This window comes from Protopterus annectens, chromosome 8.part0 (assembly GCF_019279795.1).
Source record: "Protopterus annectens isolate FY-2018-M chromosome 8.part0, PAN1.0, whole genome shotgun sequence".
Classification (NCBI taxonomy): Eukaryota; Metazoa; Chordata; order Ceratodontiformes; family Protopteridae; genus Protopterus; species Protopterus annectens.
The window spans coordinates 984,620,970-984,641,177 of record NC_056741.1 but is presented as its reverse complement, the minus strand read 5'-3'; the positions used below and the strand labels follow the sequence as shown (position 1 = coordinate 984,641,177).

The 20,208-nt window shown below is 46.0% G+C and overlaps 1 protein-coding gene across 4 annotated transcripts in view; it reads right to left on the bottom strand.

Annotated features, from left to right (window-relative positions):
- Window positions 1-20,208, bottom strand: part of ETFB (electron transfer flavoprotein subunit beta) — a 347,620-nt gene that overhangs the window by 264,296 nt on the left and 63,116 nt on the right. For all 4 annotated transcript variants that reach the window (XM_044080496.1, XM_044080493.1, XM_044080495.1 and 1 more), the window contains exon 4: window positions 15,606-15,668. In XM_044080496.1, coding sequence (XP_043936431.1) covers window positions 15,606-15,668 — 63 coding nt within the window. The remainder of the gene's footprint in view (window positions 1-15,605; window positions 15,669-20,208) is intronic.

The following is a 20,208-nucleotide window of genomic DNA, read 5'->3' as shown; positions in this document are numbered from 1 at the left end:
AATCTTAACATTACGATAAATGTCCTCATACCTCTCAACCTCTTAAGAGCAAGAAATCTGGATAAGGCCATTAAAGTGGGACAAAGGCCCAGAAATAGGGACAATTTTTAAATACTGCATTTACAATATTTACATTAGCATGAATTTTCTGAAAAGTATGATGTCAAACTCAAATGTCTAATTTTTTTTTTTACTTCAATCTTTATTGTTTTGTCACTAATTTGCCAGAAAACAAGAAGTTATGTACTCACCATAACGTTTGATGTATGTAGTCCATCTCGCCTCACATTCTTACCGTGGGTTCGGAGCCGAATGTCGGCTCTGACTCGGCCATACTTTAGCTCAAAGTCTTTCTACTGGTTGGGCTAAGATGGAATCCCATGCTGCACTGCTCTCTATCCCCAGATCTAATTTGCTGCAAGCACCAGCATTCACTCGCTATGCATAACACCACCTAAGGAAGGAAGAACAAACCAAGAATGAAGGGAACTCTGAAACCAGGCCTAACCTCCAGATCCTCCAGGATTGGGGAAGGTGGGGGGGGGGGGTAAGTAAGAATGTGATGCGAGATGGACTACATACATCGAACGTTATGGTGAGTACATAACTTCTTGATATTATGTAGTCCAATCTCACCTACATTCTTACCCGTGGGACAGCGTCCCCAGCACCTAAATCCTGGGAGGCTCAGTGAAAAATACTCCTGAGCACTGTAGAACCAAAGGAAGACCTGTCTCTAGATACCACATCTAACTTGTAATGAGTAACAAAGGTATGAGAAGATGCCCAAGTAGCCGCAGCACAAATATCATCCATAGACAATCTGGCCTGAAATGCTGTAGATGTAGATACAGACCGGGTAGAGTGAGCCTTCACTCGGAACGGTAAATCTATTCCCCCTGAAGTATAAATGAAAGAAATACAAGTGGAAATCCACCTGGACAACGTGACTTTGTAAACAGAAGACCCAATTCTGTTTCCCAAAATGAAACAAACAACTGATCAGATTTTCTGAGGTCCTTCGTTCTATGCAAATAAAATCGTAATTGACAGTGCACATCCAACTGATGAATTTGAATTCTGCCTTGTTCGAGAACTGAGGAAAAAACACTGGTAATTCAATGGATTGGTTAAGGTTACTAACTGACGCTACTTTGGGAAGAAAGGAAGGATTCAGTCTGAGAGAAACCCTGTCTTTATGAAAAATCAAATATGGTGGTTTGATTGATAAAGCTTGAAGCTCCGAAACACGTCTGGCTGACGTGATGGCTACCAAAAAGACAGTCTTCCAAGTTAAGAATTTTAAATCACAAGTGGCTACAGGCTCAAAGGGGGGTGAAGTAAGACCCTGTAGAACAAAGTTTAAGCCCCAAGGCATAACAGGTTCAGAGACAGGAGGACGAAGCAACAAAGTGCCGTTCAGGAAAGCCTTACAGAGTCTATGTGCCATTAGACTAGGTTCGTCTGCGACATGAAAGGTAGAAATCACCGCCAACTGGACTTTAATGGTTGCGGCAGCTGATACCTGGTTGAAAAGCATAGAAAGGAACTCCAGTACTGACAAGATTAAGCATAGAAAGGAACTCCAATACTGACAAGATTGGAGCTGTGTAAGGGTCAATCTTTTTGGCATGTGCCCAGATGGAAAATCTCTTCCATTTGCAGTAATAAATCTTCCTGGTCGAAGGCTTATGAGAGGAAAATAGAATATGAACCACCTCCGGAGAAAAATGGTGAAGCCTAACTAATGAAGGAAGTGGAGTAGCCAAGCTGTCAACTGGAGGGTCCGAAGAGAGGGATGGAGCTGCCCTGACATGCGAGTCAGTAAGTCTGGTTGTGGGTCCAGAATCCAAGGAGCATCCATGAGATAGGGATGGAGAAAGGGGAACCAAATTTGACGAGGCCAGTGTGGAGCAATCAGAATCATTTTGCTTCCCAAGGACTGCGCTTTCTGAATAACCTTTGACAGCAAAGGAACCGGAGGGAAGCCATATACTAGACCGGGGGGGCCAATCGTGGATTAGAGCGTCCCTGGGTGACTCCCCCTGAGGGGGGATAAGGGTGACGTAGCTGCTGCATTTGGCATTGAGGGGGCTGTCAAATGGGTCGCAGTAAGGCTGACCCCACCTGCAGAAAATCTGCTCCGCAACTTGACAGTTCAGGGACCACTCGTGAGGCATCAGAATAGCTCTGCTTAGCCTGTCTGCGATCACATTGGACTTCCCCGGAATGTGCATTGCTACCAGAAAACGTTGGGAAGACACTGCCCACTGCCACACTCGCATGGTCTCTCTGCAAAGGGGGTACGACTTGGTTCCTCCCCGTTTGTTCAGACACCATACTACCGACATATTTTCTGAGTGGATTGCAATAGTCCCGACAGGACGAAAGCTCTGAAGTGCTTGCAATGCTAGTAGCACTGCTCTCATCTCCAGGACACTGATATGCAGATGCATCTTGTGCTCTTGCCACGTGCCTTGGACTGTCCTGCCTAGATAATGCCCCCCCCCCCACCTCATCTGGGAGGCATCTGCGGTCACCGTGGCAACCGGAGGTGAAGGAACGAAGGGCTTCCCCACATCGAGGTTGTTGGTGTGAAGCCATCAACTGAGATCCTGTTTGCACCTGTCTGAGAGTAGAATAGGGTGAGAAAGTGGAATACGTTGAAGAGACCACTGGGCGAAGAGTGGCCAAAGAAGGAGCCTCATATGTAACCTTGCCAGGGGAACTAACATAATGGTAGCAGCCATCATCTCCAACAACTGGAGGACCAATCTTGCCTTCAATCTTCTCAGAGGGAGCAAGGTGTAAACCTGTTGTTGTAGGACTCCGATTCTTTCCTGTGGTAGAAACGCCCACATGAGGACGGTGTCTAATTCAGCGCCTATAAATGTGACACGCTGCGAGGGCAACAAGGCAGATTTTTCCCAGTTCAAGGTGATGCCCAACTGTTGACATAGGTTGATAGCAGCGTCTCTGGTCTGAAGTAGCAGATGCCTGGCGGTGGCAGTAAAGAGCCAGTCATCCAGGTATGGAAACACCTGGAATCCCTGACGTCTCAAGTGAGCAGTCATCACTGCCATGCATTTGGTAAACACCCTGGGGGCTGTGATGAGACCAAAGGGCAGGGCTCGAAACTGAAAGTGACTGGCTCCCAGCCAGAAGTGTAGGTGACTTCTGGATGCCCTGTCCATCTTTATGTGGTAGTAAGCATCACTGAGGTCAATCGAGCACATCCACACCTTTTCCCAACAATGGGAGAATAGATTGCAACGTGACCAGTCGGAACTTGGACTTTTGCACATGGGTGTTCAATCGGCTGAGATCCAAAATGGGTCTCGGGTCCCCTGTCCTTTTTGGCACCAAAAAGAATCTGAAGTCCCTAATCCGATCTGGTCTGAGGAGACATGTTGGATGGCTCCTTTTTCTAGCAGCTTTGAAACTTTCTGAAGCTGCGGAACCCCTTTGACTGGGTAGAACATCCGGGATTTTTTTGACTGGAGGGGGAGATGACGAGAAGGGAATGACATATCCTCCGGAAATTATTCGTAGAGCCCATTGGTCCTGGGTGATATCTTGCCAAGCCTCCGGGTATAGTGAGACTCGACCCCCGACTGGCTCCGGAAATGCACAGTCGGGCCTCCCATCATGAGCGGCGGTAGGGAGAACCACGAAAGGAATCGCCGTCTCCTGAGTTGCGAGGGCCTCCTCTGCCCCTAGGGCAGCATCTACCCGAAAAACCACCCCCTCCCCTGCCTCTGGAGGGGGGCTCACCTTGTGAATCGGGAAAAAACCTCTGTGATTTCTTGAACCACATCTTTCCACCCCTCTGGGCCTTGGGATAAGGCCTAGAGGAAAGGGAAAAACAGACTCCTATGGCAGACAGAGTTTTCCCCTCTTGCTCGCACCTAGTGAGAGTGTCTTTCACCTTAGTTCCGAACAAAGAGGAACCATCAAATGGGGTGTCGATGAATGTAGACTTGAAGGCCTCCGTGAAATAAAGGCGCATCCAGGCATGTCTGCTAGAAGCGACTCCTGAACTTGCTGCCCTACTTGCTCCCTCAGCTGTGTGAGAGATCAGCCTCATGGAGGAGTTCACAACAGTATTGAGGGTAGACATCTGAGCGTTGACCTTCTGAGCCACCACCTCAGAAACGTTACCCGTTAGAGCATCTCCAAGCTCCTTTAGGAGATCTCTCTGGAGCAGTGTAAAAGTGTGATAAGTTAATTCAGTGACCGCAAAGTAAAGGCCGCTGAAGAAAACGTACGCTTCCCGTACAGGTCCATAGTCCTAGACTCCTTGTTAGGGGGATGGACAGTGGAAGAAGTCTCAGCTAATTCCTTTTTGGTGGCCGCTGCCACCACCATGGCATCCACAGGGACTCCCTTGAATAGAAATTCCTTATCAGGAGGGGCAGACAAAAATTTATTGGGTATCCTGGGGACTGGTTCCAGAGTCAGGGGTTTCCCACACCCTTTGACAAACCAGATCCAGAAGCTCGAAGGGTGGAAACGCCCAGGAGGCAGAGGGCTGAGCACCAAAGGCCTTCAGGAACACTCACTCCTCTTCGGAGGGGGCTTTGGATGGCCAGTCACCTCTTTGCTTCAAAATCTCTAGGATGTCAGAGAAAGAAACATGCTCAGAGGATGACTTAGGGGACCCCTCCGATTCCTCGAGGTCAGTGCCTGACGTGAGAGACTCATCTTGGGAATCTATGTGCTTCCTCTTGCATGTTCTCTTTCTGGGTGGCTCCTCAGGCAAAAACTCTGAGGGGCCCTCAGAAATATGGGGACCACTCGTGGGGGTACCCTGAGGCCTTGGGGCTCTGCTGTCAAGAAATAGAGGGCGATCAGAGACCTGTACCGGTGCTGCAGGGGACAGAGTGACCGAACCGTATGGTGCCGCTGATGACCTGGCCAGCACGCTCCGCATGGCCTCAAAAGCTGGTCCTCCTGGGTCCGAAGATCGACCAGCCTCCGAAGCCGAGACAGGAGTCAGGCTTCCCTCTGCCGAAGCACCGAGAGGGAAACTAGAAGCTGAGAGATGTCCTGAAGCCTCTCCCTCGGGTCTGACCGATGAGCCCCGAGTCCGGAACCCCGTGGACGGCACCGACGGGGTCGGAGCTGACGTCAGAACCAATAAGTCAGGAGGGGCTGTCGGAACCGACCTAGGGACATCACATGGAGCCGAGCACTCCGGCTCCGAAAGCAGAGATGCGCTCGGAGGAGGAAGTATCGATGTATGTAGAGGGACTGGCTCCGGAGCAGACTGGGTCGGAGCCGAAAACAATTTTGCCAGTACCAGTGACTGAAGAAGTCTCTGCACCATTCTGTTGACGTCCACATCCGATAAGGTCCTGGAGGATTTGGAGGACAGGGAAGGAGATCGAGACCTACTCTCTGAAGGAGACCTGCAAGGAGGAGATACCAGCCTAATGCTAGGCGACCGGCTCCGAACAGGCTCCAAGAAAATTGGAGCAGAAGCAGGTTCCATAACCACTGACACTTCCTGCGGCCCCGAGGACAATGGAGCCGAGGATGTTGTTGAAGATTTTGCTGTTTTCTCCGGCAACTCTGATGATACTGATGGAGCCGGGGATCGCTTTTTAGCCTTGGAAGATTTGGCTTCTGATGGAGAAGACAAAGCTGGAAGCACTCTCCAAACCCTCCTCAAAGGAGAGTTTCAGAAGTCCTTTCAAAATCAATTTGTTCTTCCTTTCCTGAACAACACACGGGCTAAAAGCATGACAAAAACTACACGATTCCTGGAGGTGATTCGCTCCCAGACAGTACACACAGAGTGTCCATCAGTGATGGACATCTTATAACTACACTTGGTGCACTTCTTAAAGCCCGAGGGCTTATGCTCCTTAGTATCTTTATGCATAGTTACCACAGACACCGAGTAACTAACTCAAAAACTAGACCAACGGTTGAGGCAAGAAAGAGTCCCCAACGGGGTACTTAGCTTTTTAGAAGTCTTCGAAGTAGTATTCGGTAGTAGTAATCTCTGGATCTGACCGACCGGCACTTGCGAACAGCTTCTGCTTTGGGCGCCACGCGGCAAGAAAGACTGAGGAAAATGGCATCGGCTGATGCCTTTATACCCGAAAAACTGCAGCGATGACGTCGGGTGAAGTGCGACACCAGCCGAAGCCGGACCCGGACTTTGGAATCCGACCGACCGAAGGGCTGCCTGACGACAGGACAACCCATTTGTAAGGACTGCAGATGCATCCTTGAAGGACATCAGGACAAACAAACAGTACACCACAAAGACCTCTAACTAAAACGGTCCTAGATACTAGTACAAGGTGGGGGACTAATTCCTCTAGTTTAAACAGTTTTAGCCCAAGGGAAAAAGTTAGCACACGAGGAAAGCAAGGGGACAGACTAGGTCCTCTAACTGAAATGGGCCTAACCCATTGGAAACAGTTAGTGGGATACCACAAGAACACGCTACAAGAAAAAAAACTTTTCCACAACACAGTTCAAGAAACACACACAAATAGCTATGAAAATAGCTTTTTTTTGCAAAAAACTTATCTGCTATAAAGAAGAAAAGATACTTAGCCACAGCTGAAAGCGAGACCACGTTTGAGCTACAGGAGCGGCAAACAGGATCTGGGGATAGAGAGCAGTGCAGCATGGGATACCATCTTAGCCCAGCCAAATAGAAAGACTTCGAGCTAAAGTATGGCCAAGTTGGAGCAGACATTTGGCTCCGAACCCACGGGGAAGAATGTAGGCGAGACCGGACTACATAACATCCACAATTTTATGAAAAACGGACTAAAATAGGAGGCAAAAATTTGGTCGTTCTTCAAACATTTATACAGTTGAGAGCTGTCCTTCTGTTCCCTGTTGCAGTATTCTTTACATGAGGGAGTTCCCTGCCTCAAAAACCCGATGTCGGCCAGTATACAAAAGACTTTTACTACTTAGAAGTGCATGGTACGGTGCACATAGGCTGCTATTGGATCTAGGCCATAAAAGTGACATACTCGCACACCATCTTCAGAACTGAGTGCCCCAGGAGAAATGACTGTCTAAGGGAATTGTGTATGTAACTGAGTACATCCAAGAAAGAACAAAGTCAGGGGAAAGGAGGGAGGGATGAAATGCTGCAAATGAGAGAAGGACATCTATCATTATGGTAGGATTTTACACAACTAATCTATATCCTTCTTTTCCTCTGTCGCAGTACTCTTTACATGAGGGAGAGACATCTATCATTATGGTAGGATTTTACACAACTAATCTATATCCTTCTTTTCCTCTGTCGCAGTACTCTTTACATGAGGGAGAATACCAAAGCTCATGAGGAAAGGGAGGAGGTAGGGGCAGTGCAGTATGAAACCACGAAAAATAGCCCTGGCAAATCATGCCCTAGATTTGGAAATGTTGTCCAGTTTGTAATGTTTGGTGAAGGTATGGACTGAAGACCAGATAACTGTCTCCAGAATGCAATTAGTGTCCGGTCCTTTCAAGAAGGTGCCAAAGGAAGCAAAAGCCCTGGCACACTGTGCCTTAACAGGAGAAGGGAGGCTCTTTCCATGGTGCTCATAGTAAAAGGAAATTGCTTTAGAGATCCAGCTGGAAATAGTGTGTTTAAAGACAAAGTCCTAAAGCACTTGGGTGAAATGAGAAACTGGTCAGATGTCCTGATGTTCTTTGCTTTGTCAAGACAGAACCTAAGCTGTCTATGCACATCTAAAGTGTGCAAAATCCTCCCCAAGTTTTGTGGAGTAGGGAAAAGGGTAGACTGATTGAGGGATAACTCATTTACCACTTTAGGCATAAAGGAAGGGTTGGTGCAGAGACACACACCGTCTCTGTGAACAACAAGAAAGGAGGAGAAGCCACAAGGGCCTGCAGTTCTGAAACCCTTCTGAATGAGGTTAGTGCAAGCAGCAACATAGTTTTCCAGGAGCAGTATTCAAGGAAGCAAAAGCTGCCAGCTCAAAAGGGGCTAGAGTCAGATTCTCCAATAAAAAGTTAAGATCCCAGGGTAGTGGAACAGGGTTCATGGGAGATCTTATGTGAAGAACATCTTTTAAGAATTGTTTAGCCTCAAATCTAGAGACTTTGTTTGTGTCTTTCGGCTTTTCCCAGTTAGGGGTCGCCACAGCGGAACTCCGGTCCGCTAATGATTGGCAGTAGATTTTTACGTACCGAGTTGCCAGCTCTGATGCACAACCTTCAACAAAGGTGTGCCCATTCACGCATGTCTCCACACAAAAGACGCTCTAGCTCAAAATCGAACCGAACAGCGTCTTACTGTGAGGCGACAACGCTACCGCAGCACCACCACCGCAGTATATAAAGGTGGAGAAAGAGGCAGACATGCAGAAATAGCTGACAAATACATTTTTACTAAAGAGTAAGTTAAGCCAACATCCAGCAATTCACACAGGTATGAGAGAACCAGTGAGACCTCCATTGTAAATGGGTCCTGGTTACGAGAAAGACACCAAATTGAAAATCTCTTGCATTTGGATAAATAAGATTTTCTAGTACTGGATTTCTTGGCCTCCTGCATATCCATAAGCACGTCCTCTGAAAGAAGGTGTCTAAAAGGAATTAAAACCCTATCACCTACAACATCAACTGAAGAGCATACAAGTGGGGATGGATCAGAGTTCCTTGGTGTTGTGCAAGAAGGTCCACTCTGTGGGGTAACCTGTGACGACTGCTCTTGGCTAAATGCAGGAGTAGGGGGAACCCATGCTGTCTTGGCTAAAAGGGGATCATCATCAAGATTGGTTTGTCCTGCTGAATCTTTAGCAGGACTTTTGGAATGAGAGGAAGGGGAGGGAATGCATCCAGAAACATCCCCTCCATGAAAAGTTGAGGGTGTCCACCTTCCAGACCAAAGGTTGTGGATCTCTGGCACAAAATTGTGAAAGCTGTCTGTTCATGGGGGAGGCAAAAAGGTCTATTTGTGGAGTACCCCATTTGTGGGCAATGTCCAGGAATTCTCTGTGAAGCATCCATTCACGGGACTGTGTGTCGGACCTGCTCAATGTGTCTGCCACTATATTCTGGCTGGACGGCATATATGCAGCCTGGAGGGGAGTCTTAAGTTTGACAGCCATTTACCACACTTGTAGAGCTATTCTGCAAAGGTGACAAGACTTTGACCCTCCCTGCTTGTTCAGATACCAGAGAACGGTCATGTTGTCTGTAAAAATTAGAGAGCTTGGGATGAAGAGGGACTGAAAGGTCTGAACAGCCAGCAGCAGTGCCCTCATTTCTTTTATACTGATGTGTTCCTTTTTTTGAGAGAGGGGACCAGGTGCTTTTATGGAGCCGAAAGCTGCTCCCCATCCTGTATCTGAGGCATCTGTGAACATCTCCTGGACCCTGGCTTGATAACCCCAAATGTGATGACTGCAACAGTGAAACACGAAGAACAGGTTCAGGCACCTAGGTAGCGAGACATTTCCCTGTGGTACATTTGACTGGGGACACATGGTTGAAGTGACAGTCAGCTGCAGAGAAATATGGCTATTTGCAAATTCCCTGTGGGCAAAGAGAAGAATATGCGCCATACCCACAACTTCAATAACCAAATGCACAGGGGGAAAACAATGTCCATGGTCCCCGAGGGAACATGAGAAAGCAGGCTGGCCAGAGGGCATGTCAGTGGCAGTAAAAATGCAGTACACAATGGGCAGTGCCTTTATAATCGGTGTGTGTGGACCACTACCGCCTTCACAGTGTCTAGGGAAGATTACCTAAAACGCATACTGGAGCATAAATGTGACTACGGTAGTCTGTAGGATTTCCTCCATGCTGTAGCACACTTCGACATGTTGTAGTTGCATAAGTATGGAATGTACACTGAGCACAACACTCATTACTTCTTCTGCCTCCATGCGTTTGGTTATTAAAGCTGTGGGCATGGCAGTGTGTGCTTCTCTTTGCCCACAGAGAATTTGCAAACAGCCATATTTCTCTGCAGCTGACTGTCACTTCAGCCATATGTCCCCAATCAAATGTATCACAGGGAAATGTCTCACTGCCTAGGCGCCTGAACCCACGAAGAACATCTGGGAACTCTAGTGGATGTGCATGTTGCATCCGCACTGATTTCTGGAACCACTGTAGTTTCCTCTTGCAGTTTTGCCAAAGGAAGCACTGGGGACAGTGGATGCCATGAAGCCCAGGGTTCTGAGAAAGGTCCTGGCAGTGATGAGAGTTAATTAATGAGGCTCCGGAAAAAGGAGATAAGCTCCTGAGCCTTCTGACTGGGGAGAGAGACCTTCATAAGGTCTGTCTGTATCCTGCATATCAGAAATATCTGGTCCTGAGATGGGGAAACAGCAGATTTTTGGTAGCTTATCTTGAAACCCAGAGACTGTAGGATGGAGATGGTGGAGTTTAGACTGTGCTCTAATGCTCCTGGACTGACTGCTTGAAAGTGAAGGACATCCATGTATGGGAAGAGCTAAATGCCATGAAGTCTGCAGAAAGCAGTTACCGGAACTAGGCTTTTCGTGAATACCCTTGGAGTGGTGGAGAGACCAAAAGGCAAGACAGTAAAATGAAAGTGCTAAGAGGCTAGAGAATCGTAAAAAAGTCCTGTAACTGGGATGAATGGGGATGTCCAGGTAAGCATCCCTTATGTCTATGGAAAACCATATAGGCTTGTGGAATGATCAGAGGGGGAAAGGGTTTTTAATATACACATTCTGAAATGTAGGCACTTACAGGAAGGTGTCCAAGTAGGTGAGGTCCAGGACGGGTCTCCATGGGCCCTCTTTCCTTGATACCAAAAACATTTTTGAATAGAACCCTTTTCCCCTTTGGCTGGATGGAACAGGCTGAATGGTGCCTTGATCCAACAGGTTTAGCAGCACCTTTGGGAAATGCGGTAGTGGGTTTCTGGGAGGTTGTGAGATGCCCTTGACAGGTGGGAATGAATTCCATACCATGAAATTACCCTTTTTTATGATGGAGAACACCCAGGCATTCCGTGTTATGCTATCCCAAGCTGGAGTTGAAAAAGGAAAGGTGAAAGGACGAGGGGGGGGGGTGTATGGGGACCAAACAGTCAGATGGACCCTGGTCTGTCTGGAAAGGACTGCTTTTTTTGAGGTAGGGCTTGTTGGGGAGTCCTACGTTGCTGAGGTCTCTTACCAGACTTTTTTGACTTAGCTGGATGAGACCATGACTGTCTTCTAACAAACACTGGTTTAGAAGGATAACTCCTTTGGAATTTTGGTACAGTGGAGACAGGAATATTTTTCAGCTCCTACATCTCTTTACTCCTCTCCTGTAAAGATTTAAACAATTCCGCAGCAACAGGACCAAACAGGGCTGAATTGTCCAAGGGGGCATCCATGAATCTGGATTTAAGTGTCCTCTGCTAGAGGTTGCAGTCTCAACCAGGCAAATCTCAGGACCAAACCTGTGGCAGCTGCCCTAGCTGAAGCCTTCACAGCATTGTAGCTAACTTTTATTGAATGGCAGGCCACTTGAGAGGCTGCCCCAATTAGGGAAGAGGCCAAAGACTTATTCTTCAAGTCTGGCATATCTGAAATAATTTTTGAAAGTTGGGACAAAAGTTCCAAGGTGTATTTAGTAATGTGTGTTTGATAATTGATAGCCCTATTCGCAAGGGTGGCAGAAGTGGATACTGTTTTGCCTTACCTCTCCATATGTCTGCACTATCTTTTTCAGAGGGAAGAAGGCTAGTGGAGATAAGTAACATAGAAGGCTTATCAGAAACCACAGAGGTGACAGAAAGGTCAGCAGAAGGGACTTTGAAAAGAAATTTACAGTCTTCAGGCACTTTGTAGAATGTCTGGTCTCTTAGGTGCTCTAGGCTGGGAGTCGGGTTTTACTAGAAGATGCAAATGCATCTAAGAATGTAGGTAGGGCAGGAGGTACAGCTGAGGGACTAGGAGTATACACCTGAAGTTGTTCATAGTATTGCTTTTAAACATCAAACATCTGATAGCTGTGTAATTTAAAATGTTCTCTCATGTTACCAAAGGTCTCAATGAAGGTAATTTCCTCCACTGGGGAGGTGGTACCATTGGATTCCTCCTCCAGGGAAGGATAATCCAGCGGGGAGGGGATCTGATGAGTAAGCTACGGACTCGTCCTCTGAAGATTCTTCCTCTTCACAAGAAGCCTCTTCCCAACCCTTTTCTGAGGGAAGGGAACCCAGGGTGTGGCTGGTACTGAAACCCCAGGAGGAGGCATAAGGGCATTAAAAATACCCTGTGTAAAAATTTTGCAATCCTGTGGTCAGTGGTAGGTGACAAATACTTTGTTTTTTTGTTGTTTCTCAGAATGCAGATCAGCTATGTGTAAGTCGGTGGACCAGAAGTAGGCCTAGCTTCAATGATGTTGGAATCAACATCCTCCCTAACTAATACCTGGGAGATCCTCCCAGGGCCTTTGGCAATCATAAGTCTAGGCTCCCTTGGATATCCTTACTGGATGCCTGTGGTACCTCCATGGATGTGCTATCATCATGACCAAAGAACCTCCTTTATGGGCTTGGGACTGAACGTTTCTCCGGGCCAGAAACTGCCTCGGGAGAGACATCTGCCACAGGAGGTGCAGCTGAAGTTTCAGGCCTAGGCTTCTTGAATGTCTGCTTCACAAGTGACTTGCCATCAGGCCTCGAGGAACCTTCCACAGTGCTTTTCGCAAAGAGTTTCAAGCACTGATTCTCTAAATAGAAAGGGAAGCTAACCTATTTCTCAAAGTTTTAGGCATACAGGCCTGGCAGACAGAACAAGATTTATGACTGTGGGTAGACCCCAAGACAAAAAAAGGCACTGCTGGTGATTGCCTTTATGTGGAATATGACATCCACATTGACATTTACCTTTCCTGGATAACATTAAACCTAACCACAATGAAAAAAGTAAAGAAAGGATTCCCCAACGGTGCATTTATCTGAAATACCGAGACAGTCACCACTTCGGAAAACAGGCCGTACGTACAGGTAAAGCATCCGGACTGATGGCAAAGTAGTTCTGAGGATGGTGTGTGTGTACGTCACTTTTATGGCCTATGTCAGATAGCAGCCTACATGCGATGTACCACACACAAGTAGTAAAATTCTTTTGTATACTGGCCAATGTTAAGTCGCTGAGGGAGGAAACTCCCTCGTGTAAAGAAAACTGCAACAGAGGAACTTACACTGTCTACAATGGCCACATTTCACTATTCCCTTTTTACTACTTGTGCTACCATTTCCATTTTGTGCTTGTAATTCTAATTTTTCCTTTATATTTATGTGCCTTTTGTGTGTAAAATCTGGCCTTCACTAATGTTTCTAGGGCTCCATCAAAGGAACGAAAAATTTTTTTCAACAAACCTTCTAGCTTATCAGTGGGAGTGGTAAGCACTAGGTAACCTATCTACCATAAGAGGAATGGTTTCTGGCCCGGAAATTGTAGCTTTTGGCCATTTGGGCAGTTTTTCCATCTCTTTCAACTTTCTGGTTTAAAAGCCCGCGTTTGCGCTTTTCCCACCTTTCCTGTAAGTAGTCTAGTCCAGATATAGATTTACTGTATCCAGGACTGTATGCAAGCTTCTGAGCCCCCCCAAACCATTCTGTGTTGGACGGAAGCCTTCTAGCTTATCAGTGGGAGTGGTAAGCACTAGGTAGCCTACCTACAAGAGTGGTTTCTGGCCCAGAAATTGTAGTCTACTGCCCATTTGGGCAGTTTTTCCATCTCTTTCAACTTCCTTTTTTAAAAGCCAGCATTTGCGTTTGTTGCCCGTCGTTCTTATAACTAGTCTAGTCCAGATACAGATTTGCTGTATCCAGGACTGTTTGTAAGCTTCTGAGCGGTGCCAAAGTCTGCTCTTCAAATTTCCTCTTAAATCTGCTAGTTCTCTCCTCTTCCACACTTTTACTGGCTTATTAGTTTAGCACTTTATCAGACTTCTTGTATGCTCTACAAGGAAACAGCTCTAGTACTTATTATTAATGCCCACCCCTCTAAAGGTCAGTTCCCTGTACTGTCTCTTATTAACCTGGTGAACTTGGGGATCCTGAGGCAAGGTAGCAGCTGCCTCATGTACATGGACAACCCTCTTCTTTTACCTCCCAACACTCATGCAAGAGATATATTTATATACCCAAACTGGAAGCCACGCACTCTCCAGCTAAGACCGGAATTAGCTGGTCAAGAAAAGAAGGTCAACACCTGCACCACACCACATGGAACACATAGCCCTCCAGAACACACACCACCATTGCCTTCACATAAAAACACAAAACCACAACCCCACCTTTGCAGAGGCTCTCAATAAAAATCTACCCAAACAGCAGATATCCTAAGGCAGAAACGCACTCGACTACTACAACACAACACTAATCACGAGACACATAACTCTCCTAAACAGTGGCCACTCAACCAAAGCCCCTAAGGCAAAACAACATGCCCAACATACTAGTCATAGGTGACTTGATAGTGAGGCACACCGATGTCCCACTCACAAGGTTGAATAAGGAGAAATTTACAATCAGCTGCCTGTCAGGTTCCAGGATCTGCCACATAATGCATGCACTCGGGACATGATCTTGATTCACATACTAGAGGAGGCGCTACACAGCAAGATGTGTGACAAAAGAAGCAGTCTACTGCCTTCAGTTGCTACTGAAGGGCCTACACCCAAATACATGAAGTCTCTGATCATAGCCAATAAAGACATAACCAATGTGGTGGAATGCTACAAGAATACACTTTCCGCATGACACTCAAAACCCAACCCTTCATAGTAGTATTACCTAGTCTACTACACATAACTAGCTATACAAGTTCATGGATCTCTATGCTCAAATATGGATGAATCAGTACAGAAACTCTGATGTATCACAGAGGTGGCTGCCAGCGGTGCATCTCCCATGCTCTTGCTCATCTCAGTGCCAGATTATGAAAGGTAATAAATTGAGGAGCTTGTGATAATATATGGCCATCTTATAAGATGATTTAGGAGGTGGGGGCAGTGAATGAAGAATTCTCTTTGGATTCTCTTACCTTTTTCTTGCTAGTCATACAGCAGTCTGAAGTGACTTGGAAGTACCCTTCCATCAGATGAACCTCTTCCACAGCAGAGAAATTTCCTTACATGACATAAGCATCAAGTTTCTCTTTCTTTCCTTTCTGCATGAGCCTAGGCTGAAACCCTAGTGCAAGGCAATACAATGTCATGCCCTCTGCTAGATATTACAGGAAATGTTGGCTTCTGGCTTGTATGATTACCAAAGGCTCACATGGAAACATTCCTATAACAATTGTCAAAACTAAATACTAGCTGCGAAAATAGCAAAGATACAACAGAATTGGATACAGCATGTTCTGTCTATCTCTCTACGAAGTACTGCTTTTGAGAGAGGATGCCTCCTGAACGTCCAGTACTTAACATACATTTCCAGCCCCAAGTTCTTAGCAAACTTGGAGAGTCTGGAAAGCTGCATTTCACATACAGTTAAACATCTGTTGTGTCTTTGGTGTCAGGCATTCTGTATTTTTATTCTGTGCAGCACAAAATCAAGCAAATAAAACAAATGTGAAAATATAGAACTCAAATGTGAGAGAAACGAAACTAGAAATAAACCGATTTACCTGTGGCCAATCTAACAACGCAGAAGTCATTTGTCCTGTTTGATTACAGTCATCATCAATAGCCTAAGGATAAAAAAAAAAAAGGTCAGATTTTCTGCTGTGATTTCTTGAACATGTGATGTACTTGTTCCTGAAGTGGATACAATTATGACATCTTAGCATGCTATGTTAACATTTATAAAAGAGCAAAAATATACACTGTACATTACATGTTGTATGCAAATGCTGTAGTGCTTTATTTTGAAGATATAACATTTCTAACTACAGCTTACACAGTATCTACCTGTAAAAAGTAATTCCCAAAAAAAAACTTTTGAGTGCTGCTGACATAAAAAACAGGATCAGAAATTGTATTCACATTTGTTCACACATTTACTACAATGAAGCAATTGTATTTGTTTTAAAGTATATACATTTAGTTACACATATAGTACAGTTGTGTACACTTGCCGTAAATGTAGATGTTCGAGTGTATTCACTGTTGCAGTCATCACATTTGGGTTATCTGCCTGCAGGTAGCCCTCAGCCGATCTAAATACCAGAGTCTTTGGATTTCTGCGTCGAATGCTGTTGCCTTCTTCCATGACGTCAGGTCATCACGGGTATAAAACATGCAGCCGACACCATTACATCAGTTTTTCTTGCCCCACATGTCAGGTGCCCCCACAATAGGAAGCAATTATAAGGTATGGTACACCCCCATCAAAAAGCAAATACACAAGAAAAAATAAATATACCAAACAAGAAGGAAAGGTAGAGCCAAGAGAAGTCAGGGGGCTGGAGGGAGGGTAACCAGGACTGCAATAGTGAATACACTCTAACATCTACACTTATGGTAAGTGTATACAACTGTACTATGTTCTTCATGTTTCACTGTTGCAGTCATCACATTTGGGTTGATTCCCAAAGCTAAAGAAGGGAGGAGGTAGTTAAAGAGCATTAGGACCAGCTATTAAGCCCTGCAAGACTGCTGTGGCAAATCCAGCACTGGATTTAGAAAACATAGGCATGTGGTAATGCTTGGTGAAAGTATGTACAAAACTCCAGGTAGCAGCTTCCTGGATGTCCCTGGTAGGGACTCCTCTGAGAAATGCCGTAGAGGTAGATGCAGCCCTGGTGGAATGTGATCTTATCCCCTGTGGGGTAGGTTTTCCATGGTGCTTGTAGCAGAAAAGAATGCAATGGGCTATCCATTTGGAAATGGTTTGCTTTGAAATGGCCTTCCCCTCTGCCCCTGCAGCAAAGCCAACTAGCAGCTGTTCAGATTTTCTGAGAGGCTTAGTCCTCTCCAAATAGAATCTAAGTTGTCTGTACACGTCCAGAGAGTGCAGTATTCATTCTCCTTTGTTTTGTGGATTAGGGAAAAATGTAAGCAAATGAATGGACTGATTTAGGGCCACAGTAGACACCACCTTGGACATAAAGGAAGGATTAGTCCTGAGGGAAACCCTGTCCGCATGGAAGATAATGAAGGGTTCCACTGCCATGAGGGTCTGTAATTCAGACACTTTTCTTGCTGAAGTGATGGCTAGAAGGAAAGCTGTTTTCCAAGAAAGGAATTTCAGCTCTGCTGTTGCAGCTAGCTCAAAGGGGGGGGGGGGGGGGCGAGCTTTTCAAATACAAAGTTAAGGTCCCAGGCTGGAGTGGGAACTCTCCTGGGGGGGGGGGGTCTTAAATTTTTGGCTCCTCTAAGGAATTGTTTTAGCAAGGGTGAGAGAAGAGGGGTGGCTCAGTATTATAATGTGCTGAAATGGCACAGGCATGAATTTTAATTGATGAAAAGGATAGGCCCTTGTGGAGCATTTCTGTTAAGTTCTCTAGAATATGAGGTAAGCAGGGCACCGTTGTGCCCATCCCCTGAGCCTGGCTCCAGGAGTAGTATCTTTTCCACTTTTCAGCATAGATTTTCTAGTACTAGGCCTCCTTGCCTCCAGAATAACATCCAGCACCTGCTAGAGGAGAGCTCAAGGAATTAGCCAGGCTGCAAGGTTAAGGGTTTGAAGCTAAGGGTGCAGAATCTGGTCCACCTGCTGGGACAGCAGGGAAAGGGTCTGAGGCAGGTGCCATGGTTGTAGCAGTGTCATACTGCGAAGAGGGGATAACAGTGTTAGCGTGGCCAGTCTGGTGTAATCAGTATTGTCCTTGGCTTGTCCTGTTTGATCTTTAGTAGAACCTTCAAGAGGAGAGGCAGAGGGGGAAAGGCATAAACCGAGAGGCTTTCCCAGGTAAAGGACAGGGACATCCACTTTCCAAGCTTGACTGTGGGGAGTTCTTGTGCAGAATTTGTTCAACTGGTAGCTCTGAGGGGAGGCAAACAGGTCTACCTCTGGAGTCCCCCATGTTCCTCAAGAGGTTGAATATTTTGGGTTCTAGTTTCCATTCGTGTGGGTCCATGTGATTTCTGCTTAAGTCGTCTGCCAGTGACTTTAGTTCGCCTGGCAGGAATTGTGCTTGTAGGAATACTTGGTAGCTCAAGGCTGTGTTCCACAGAGCCATGGCTAGTCTGTAGAGAGGGTAGGAATGGGGTCCCCCCGGCTTATGTAGCACATAACTGTGGTGTTGTCTGTCTTTACCAAAAGTTTCCCTGGAAGAGTACGGTCTTTGAAGGCTGTCAGAGCATTCTGTACAGCTAACATTTATTTTTGATCGATATGCAGGTGCATCTGTCTCGGGTTCCATTTGCTCTGAATGCACTGCCCTGCCATGTGAGCCCCCCATGTATAGTCTGATGCATCTGTTAGGGTTTGGGCGGCAGGGGGTAGAGTGAAAGGGAGTCCCTTGTTGTGGTAGCAAGCATCTGCACACCAAAGGAACTCTGTCCTTTGACAAGGAATGATAGGAATCATTGTTTCCAGGTCCTTAGAATATTGGCACCATAGGCTTTTTAAGATACCTTTGGAGTTTCCTCATATGCAGTTTTGCATATGGAATTAGCAGAATGCAAGAGGCCATGAACCCCAGAGCTTGCAGTATTGTCCTTGCAGATAGCTGGGTTTTTGTGGCCAATATTTTGAAGTAGGTTGTCAAATAAACTTGTTTCTCCGGAGTGAGGAATACCATCTGAAAAGTTGTGTTCAAGCTTGCTCCCAGGAATACAATCTGTTGGCAAGGTACTAGGTGAGATTTCTTTTCACTGATGGTGTACCCCAGTGAGGTTAGAAGTTTCTTTACGAATGCCAGGTGTTGTAATAGCAAGTCCTGGCTTTCTGCCTGAATCAGACAATCATCCAAGTATGGGTAAATTTGAATATTTCTCTGTGTGCAAAATGCAATGGCTGGAGCTAGACACTTTGTGAACACCCTGGGCGCAGTAGATAAGCCAAAGGGAAGTGCAGAGAACTGAAAGTGCATGGAGCCCGCCCTGAAACGTAGGTATTGTCTGCAGGATCCTCTTATTGGGATGTGCAGGTAAGCTTCCTTTAAGTCTAGGGTTGCCAGCCAGGCATCCTTGGCTAGCATAGGAAAAAGCTGTTGAAGAGTTAGCATTTTGAATTTTGTAACCACCAGAAAGGTGGTGAGAATAGAGAGGTCCATTATAGGATGCCAGGAGTTCATCTTTTCTGGGTACCAGAAAAAGTCTTGAATCAAAACCTTGTCCTCTTTGTTCTGCTGGGACAGGTTGAATAGCTCTGATACTGAGAAGAGAGAGAACCTGCTGTTAGGCCTCCACCCATTGATTTGGGGGGAGGTCTGGCCAACCATTTGGGTTTGGTAGTGTGTGGAAGTGGAATCTGTGTCCTTGGGAAATTATGTTCAAAACCCATTTGTCCTGGGTAATGAGTTCCCAGTTTTTTGCATGCAGGGTGAGCTTTCCTCCTAAGGGAGCAGGTAGTTGAGCAGGGCTTGGAAGGATTAAGGTCAAGTCATTGTACCATTTTTCCGTAGGGGGGTGGCTTACTACTCCCTGCTTTGGAAGTGGGAGCCCCCCACTGCTTAGATCTGTGCGTAGCCTCAGACTGTAGTCTTGGTGGTCTGCTACTCCTCAGACTGTAGTCTTGGTGGTCTGCTGTTTCTGGGTTTGGACTGAAGGCCTGGACGGAACTGGAAAGGACCAGTTCTTTGAAGGCCAATGCCTGCTGAATCTGGGAGGCTTTACTTGTAGGAAATCTTTAACAGTTTGCATAGATTTAGCTTTTTCCTCCATCCTTTTGAGGACTACTTCTGCTTTGCTGCCAAAAAGGTGGTCTTTGTTTAAGGGAGCATCCAGTAATTTAGCTTTAACATGATCTGACAAGTTTTGTTCTTAAGCCAAGCATGCCTTCTAAGTACTGACCCAGTGATAGCAGCCCTGCAAGATGCTTCTAAAGCGTCAAAACCACATTGCAAAGTATGTTTACCAACTTGTTCTGCAGAATGCATTAAATCTTGCAAATCTTTGTGTTCAGCACAGTCAGGAATCAACATAATTTTCTGTTTACGTAGTCCCATAATATGATGATGATACTTTAACATATGAAACAGGCAATTTAAAGCCCAAATGGCCAAGTAGCAGAAGTGTACACCTTCTTACCCCATCTGTCTAAGGTTCTAGAATCTCTATCAGAAGGGGTAGGATTTTTGGCAGCAGTAGCCTTAATGCCTTTTGGTCCTTGGGAAATGGGCT